General features: G+C 54.6%; 1 protein-coding gene across 1 annotated transcript; it reads left to right on the forward strand.

Moving 5' to 3' along the window:
• The first annotated feature begins 2,813 nt into the window (after nt 1-2,813).
• Nucleotides 2,814-5,264, forward strand: LOC120837901. The gene is made up of 2 exons (XM_040207535.1): nt 2,814-4,070; nt 5,187-5,264. Exons 1-2 carry the CDS (start codon nt 2,814-2,816, stop codon nt 5,262-5,264), a joined length of 1,335 nt encoding a protein of 444 aa, XP_040063469.1.
• The last annotated feature ends 1,540 nt before the right edge of the window (nt 5,265-6,804 follow it).

Raw genomic sequence — 6,804 nt, forward strand, 5'->3', positions numbered from 1 at the left:
GCGCAAAACACGAAGATCATCAACGAGGCGACGGCGGGGATGGAAACAGCAGACCGGGCCACGCTGACGGCCTGGCTGGAGAGGCTGAAGGTCAACAACAGCGCACTCCAAGCACTGAATCAGGAGATAGAAGAACATGTATCGGAACAAGACCTCGTTGCGGAATACACTACAGTCACCGAGTACGACGACGAGGCCATCCGAGTAATTGCGCTGCTGGGCTGCAAGGCAGACATGCTGAAACAAAAGGAACAAATGATCGAGACCACCCAGATGACCACATCTGCGACCGCACCTGCGACAACATCTGGAACAGCCCCGACGGAGGTGGGACAGACTCGTACCAACCCCGGTCACCGGATCGGAGTGAAGCTCCCGAAACTCAAGCTAGAAACCTTCAACGGCGACGTCTGCGGATGGCAGAGTTTCTGGGAGCAATTCAGTGGCGCGATTCATGATAACGACAGCGTCACGAGATGCCAGAAGTTCCACTACCTGCGAAATCTCGTCACCGGACCGGCGGCGGCTGCAATCGCCGGACTGCAGGCAACGGAAGCCTGCTACGACGACGCCATCCAAATACTGACGCAGCGGTTCGGCGACAAACGACGGATCGAACAGGATCACCTGGCGAGGTTGCGAGCACTGCCAACCGTCGGCTCATCGAGCGACACGAGAGGACTGCGCAGGATGTACGATCACATCCAGGCAAACATCCGTGGACTGAGGGGCCTGGGAGTTGGATCGGCAACCTACTCTACGATGATGTCCGATATCCTTCGCAGGGCTCTACCAAGAGATCTAGTGCTGGAATACCATCGCCAAACCAGCAACTATACGGCCGGACATCTGAGACAGAGCGGACGGAGCTCCAGTCACTCTCATCTGAAGCAGCCGATGGTGAGCTCACTGAGATCTTAGAGTTCCTGCGAAGCGAGGTGGAGGGCGGGGAGAGAGCCGGAATTGCCGCGGAGACTCGCCACCCGAGGCAGACCCCAGCGCGTGAAGGCTACATCGAACGGCGGGGACACCCGACGTTGCCAACCGCAACTGTACTGAGCGCAAAAGCAGCCGGCTGCTTTTTCTGCCGATCTGCACAACATCAAACTGAGTCCTGCTCTGGCGACCTCGTACTCGAACAGAAGAAAAGGCGGTTGGCAGAAGACATGAGGTGCTTCCGATGCACAACCAGAGGACACCGCGCCAAAGACTGCCGACGGAAGTTGAAGTGTGCGTCATGTGGGGGAAGGCATGCAAGCTCGATGTGTGACCCCAACTGGACCCCACCGAAAAGCGTTGGCGCCAATGTCAACACCGCAAGCGTCGTTAACTCCAACGTTACGATGGACTCGGGGGTGCTTCTGCAGACGTTCCGAGCTTCCGCCGTAGGAGATCGTGCAACCAGCCACTTTCGGGGCGTCATCGACGGAGGAAGCCAGCGAACTTTTATACACACGGACGTCTCAAGAAAGCTAAATCTCCGAGTGATCGGCACGACGAACCTTGAGTTGAACACCTTCGGGGAAACATCGACTCGCGCCCAACGACGCAGGCTGGTTGAGGTGCGCCTTCGTAGTCAGCATGACGGAAAAGAGTGTGTCCTCGAGGCTATCGAGGTACCTTTCATTTGCAACGACATCCTGCAAGTGCCGGTGGACCACGACTTCGTGAGGAGCATCGAGGCTGACGGAGGACTCATCGCGGACATGACACTGACCCAAGGTACGGAGCCTCGACGTGGCATCAGTTTTCTTCTTGGATCGGACCAGCTCTGGAAGGTCACCCGAGGCGAGGTTCGTCGGTTCAGAGAGAATGAGAGCATGGTTGCCATCAACACAATTTTCGGTTGGACCTTCCAGGGTCCAATTTCCTTGCACAGCACCCTGTCGGGTAGTACAAACACGACGGTCTGCGTCCTAAAGATCAGCACGCGGGCGCACGACGAAAATGAGGCGACACTCCGTCGCTTTTGGGAGCTCGATAGCCTCGGAATTACGGACGAGCCGAAAACCGACAGCGAGGAACTGGAGGCTGTAAAAGGCCAGTTTGAACGCACAATCACGAAGGTAGACGGACGTTATGAAGTTGCATTGCCGTGGAAGGAGACTGGACAAGACCTCCAAGACAATCGAGTCATGGCTCACAAACGACTGGAGGGGCTCCTCAGACGACTATCCCGCAACGAGCAGCTTCTTGATGAGTACGACCGATCCATCAGGAACTACATGACGGAAGGGCATGCGGAAAAGGTGCCCGAGCGGGCACCTCAAGCTGACACTCAACGAGTTTACTACATGCCGCACCAGGCAGTAGTACGCAGCTGCTCCAGCACCACGAGACTCCGGATCGTGTTCGATGCGTCATCACATAGGCCGGGATGCAGTCCACTGAATGAGCATCTGGAAAAGGGCCCCAAGCTCAACGCCGACCTGGTGGGAATCTTGGTGCGATTCAGGCTATTTCAGGTCGCCATCACAGCTGACATTGAGAAGGCGTTCCTGCAGATAGGCGTTCGCACAGAGGACAGAGATGCTCTCCGATTCTTGTGGTTCGAAACGAAGCCAACATCAGGAGCAGCAGCAAATATCGAAGAATGGAGAATGACCAGAGTGCCGTTCGGGACCACCTCAAGCCCCTTTCTATTGACCGCAACTCTAATGCACCACCTGGATAACGTGAAGGACCAACACAGGGAGACAGCTGATCGTTTGCGGAATGCCTTTTACGTGGACGACTTACTAATCGGAGCCTCCGACGTTGGTGAAGCCAGACAGATTCACGATGAGGCCAACGCAATCATGGCTGAAGCCGGAATGCGACTCCGCAAGTGGACGTCCAATGCTGCGGAACTACACTGTGGATTTGATGAGACCGAGGAACCACAAGCATCCCAAGAACAAAGGAAGGTTCTCGGACTCGTGTGGCAGCACAACCAAGACAAATTGCTGATTCCCATGGAAGGAGTATTGCATTTCGTCAGCACTGCAGCAAACACCAAGCGTTTTGTGCTACAGGCATCAGCTCGAGTTTTCGACCCCCTGGGCCTTATCGCGCCGTACATGATTCGGGTCAAGATCATATTCCAGCAGCTGTGGGAACGTGAAATCGGCTGGGATGCGGAGCTGCCTGACGACCTTTCTGAGCTGTGGCAGCGGTGGTGCATGGAACTGCCACTCTTGAAGGCTCTGGCCGTCGGCCGCTGCACCATGCGGTGCCCAGCAGAAGGCGCAAGGTCGGTTCAACTTCACGTGTTTTGCGATGCAAGCTTACTCGCCTACGGGTCGTGCGCCTACCTTCGAGTGGAGGGCGAAGACGGAGACACGTCTGCTTGCCTCGTGCTCGCGAAGTCACGAGTAGCGCCGCTCAAGCGACTGACACTCCCTCGTCTAGAACTAATGGGAACGGTGATTGGGACACGTCTTGCCCGCTATCTGAACGACACAATGAACCTCCAGATGAAGACGTTCTATTGGACGGATTCGACTATTGCACTACACTGGATTAGAGGCCAAGCCTCAAAGTGGAAGCCGTTTGTAGGAAACAGGGTGAATGAGATTCAGTCCGCAAGCGACCCCGCAAGCTGGAACCACTGTCCTGGAAGTCAGAACCCAGCGGACATGCTGACGAGGGGAATTAGCGCCGAGACATTGATCGAAAGCGAACAGTGGTGGCAAGGGCCTGAGTGGCTTTCAACGGAACCTTGCAACTGGCCTAAGGGTCAGGCATTCTACGACAGCGTCCCAGAGGTGCAAGAGGAACGAAAGAAAGAACACCACGTGCTGCACACAGCGGAGGAGAAGCGGCCGGAGCTCCTAAATCTGAGCAGTTACAGTCGCATAATGAGACCCCTCAGGGTTACCGCTTGGATGTTTCGCTTCATCAAGAATATTCGAAACAGGCAAGAACGGGCCGGAGGTCCACTTACTGCAGAGGAGCTCAAGCAGGCCGAGAATTACTGGATCGTGAAGGCTCAAGAAGCATACAGAGCGGAAATGGGCTCAGCGGGTGGAACCCGAAGCACGAACAGCGAAACCGCGTTACTGAAGCCCTTTGTGGATGCGGATGGACGAGTGAGGGTCGGTGGGAGGCTTCAGAATGCACAGACCGATGTGACAGTCAGACATCCGCTGTTATTACCGCCCTCTCACCCCCTCACTGAACTTATTGTAAACGACGCGCACCGAAGGACGATGCACGGTGGTGTCCAAGATACCTTAAACGAAGTACGTGAACGCTACTGGGTACCACGTGTGCGTCAACTCGCCAGGAAAGTAATAAACCGTTGCAACGCCTGCCGGCGAGCAAGACTGAGGCCAGCCTCCGCACCGACCGCTCCGCTGCCGGAAGAGCGCGTCAACCGGGCCGCCCCCTTCGAGGTGGTGGGAATTGACTTTGCTGGACCACTACTGGTGAGGGCTTCCCCGTCGGATCAAAAGGCCTACATCGCTCTGTTTACCTGCGCCGTTACACGAGCCGTGCACTTGGAACTCGTTTCCAACCTGACGACTGAGGCCTTCATTATGGCCTTTCAGCGGTTCACTGCACGTCGGGGACTACCGAGCGTCGTGTACACGGACAACGCCCTCACCTTTAAGAGGGCAGCAAAGGACCTGTGCGGCATGTGGGACGTGCTAAGGAACCCACACTTCCTGGACCACTGCTCACAAAACCGTATCAAGTGGAAGTTTATTGCCGAAAGAGCAGCGTGGTGGGGCGGTTTCTGGGAGAGGATGGTACAGACAGTGAAGCGGAGCCTACGAGTGATACTCGGAAAGAACAAGTTTGGATTCGAAGAAATGACGACCATCCTACAGGAAGTTGAAGCCGTCGTAAATTCTCGACCCCTGGCTCCCGTTCACGACGCTCCACACGAGCAGGAGGCGTTGACGCCTGCGCACTTTTTGTCGGGGAGGCGGTTGACGGCTCTCCCATCGACCAGCCTGGAAAACGTGCCAGCTTCGACAAGGGGGGACGTCACCAGACGGTGGCTGTGTGAGATAGTTTACTTAGTAGGGGAGATGTGTGAGATAGTTCATCGCTCGTGTCGGCTTTGCCGACACGAGGGAAGAGGAAGAAGTGTATTAAAGAGCGGGCTGTTGCGTGCCTGGTTCCATGTTGAAAGGTCGCCCTTTTCATACTTCCAACATGGTGTCAGAAGTGGGATCCGGCCATGCATAATCCCTCAGCTTGCGAAACAACCGGCTCTTCAGACGCCGAAGCGACCGCAAAGCAGCTGCCACGGAACAGTTCTGGTCAACCTCTAATACAAGGTACGCAATCAGACATCAGCTCTATAATGGCGTCGTTCCAAATAGCTCCACCCGACCCATTTAACTTCACCACTCCAAACGAGTGGCCTGCTTGGAAGAAACGTTTTCTTCGGTACCGCACAGCCTCGGGATTACAAGCTGCTACCGAAGAAAAGCAAGTCGACACGCTTGTCTACTTGATGGGAACGCAAGCGGAGGACATCTTCAACACTTTCAAGCTAAGTCCTGAGAACGCTAAGAAGTTTGAAGTCGTGTTAGGCCACTACGAGACCTATTTCTTTCCAAGACGCAACATAATCTTCGAAAGAGCACGATTCAATACCCGAACACAGGGAGAGAGTGAATCAGTGGAAGACTTTGCGACGGCATTGCACACATTAGCCGACACCTGCAACTTTGGCGAGCTAAAAGAAGAACTCATCAGGGATCGCTTGGTCGTGGGCCTGCAAGACAGAAAAGTTTCAGAAAAACTACAGTTGGACTCGTCGCTGGACTTGATGAAGGCACTCACAATTGCCCGTCAGCATGAGACAGTCCGACAACAGCAGAAAGAGCTACGATTCCCAGAAAACACAGAATCAGTAGACCAGATACACACCAGAAGGAAATTTACTGCGCCGCAAAAGGCTGCAGTCGCTTGGGACAGAACTTTATCAAAACGTTACCAACACGACACCAAAGCTCAAGAACGATCCTGCATCTGGTGCGGACACGAAACACACCCTCGATCGAGATGTCCAGCAAAAGACGCGGTGTGCCGGAGTTGTGGAAAAGGAGGACACTTTATGACGGTTTGTCGGTCGACATCTTCTCTTAGAAATGTCACCGAGCAACAAGAAGGGCTCGTCTCAACAGGACAGTTAATGACTGCCTCGAAACCCGCCACCGCAACGAAGAACAATGGGAAGCAAGAGCCAGGATTTCTCGGAACGTTATCAAACTTTGGAGCCTCAAAGTGGGAATTGTCAATATTGGTCCAAAGCCAACCGGTTCTATTCAAGATAGACACCGGTGCAGATGAGACGGTGATCCCCGAAGACCTTTTTAGGAGTCTCTTCAAAGACCGCACTCTACACTCGCCGAGACGCCAGCTGCAGGGGCCCGACGGCAAGTCGCTTCACGTTCTAGGCGTCGCAAGCATGAACCTTTCGTTCAAAAACTACAGTAGCGAAGAGGAAGTTTACATTCTGCGTGGCCTCAACACACCGCTGCTTGGAAAGCCAGCTATAGAAAAACTCAAAGTACTCTCTGAAATCTGCGAGGTGCGTGGACTGTACCCTGAGGAAGATTTTCCCAGCCTTTTTCAAGGTCTCGGCACAATGGAGGGTGACTACGACGTAAAGCTTGCACCGGATGCGACGCCCTTTGCCTTGACTTCACCTCGCAGGGTCCCTCTGCCTCTTTTTAACAAGACAAAAGTGGAGCTTGAGAGGATGCAGAATCTGGGAGTCATTTCACCAGTGACAGAACCCGTGGAGTGGTGCGCCCCGATGGTAGTGGTCCCTAAGGCCTCGGGTGACATTCGCATCTGCGT

The sequence above is a fragment of the Ixodes scapularis genome, unplaced genomic scaffold, assembly GCF_016920785.2.
Source record: "Ixodes scapularis isolate PalLabHiFi unplaced genomic scaffold, ASM1692078v2 PGA_scaffold5__190_contigs__length_132052651, whole genome shotgun sequence".
NCBI classification, from domain to species: domain Eukaryota; kingdom Metazoa; phylum Arthropoda; class Arachnida; order Ixodida; family Ixodidae; genus Ixodes; species Ixodes scapularis.

Coding starts and splice junctions, on each gene's coding strand:
- LOC120837901 (XM_040207535.1), top strand. CDS start 2,814: ATGCGACTCCGCAAGTGGACGTCCAATGCTGCGGAACTACACTGTGGA. Junction 4,071..5,186: donor TTGTGGATGCGGATGGACGA/GTGAGGGTCGGT, acceptor ATAATCCCTCAG/CTTGCGAAACAACCGGCTCT.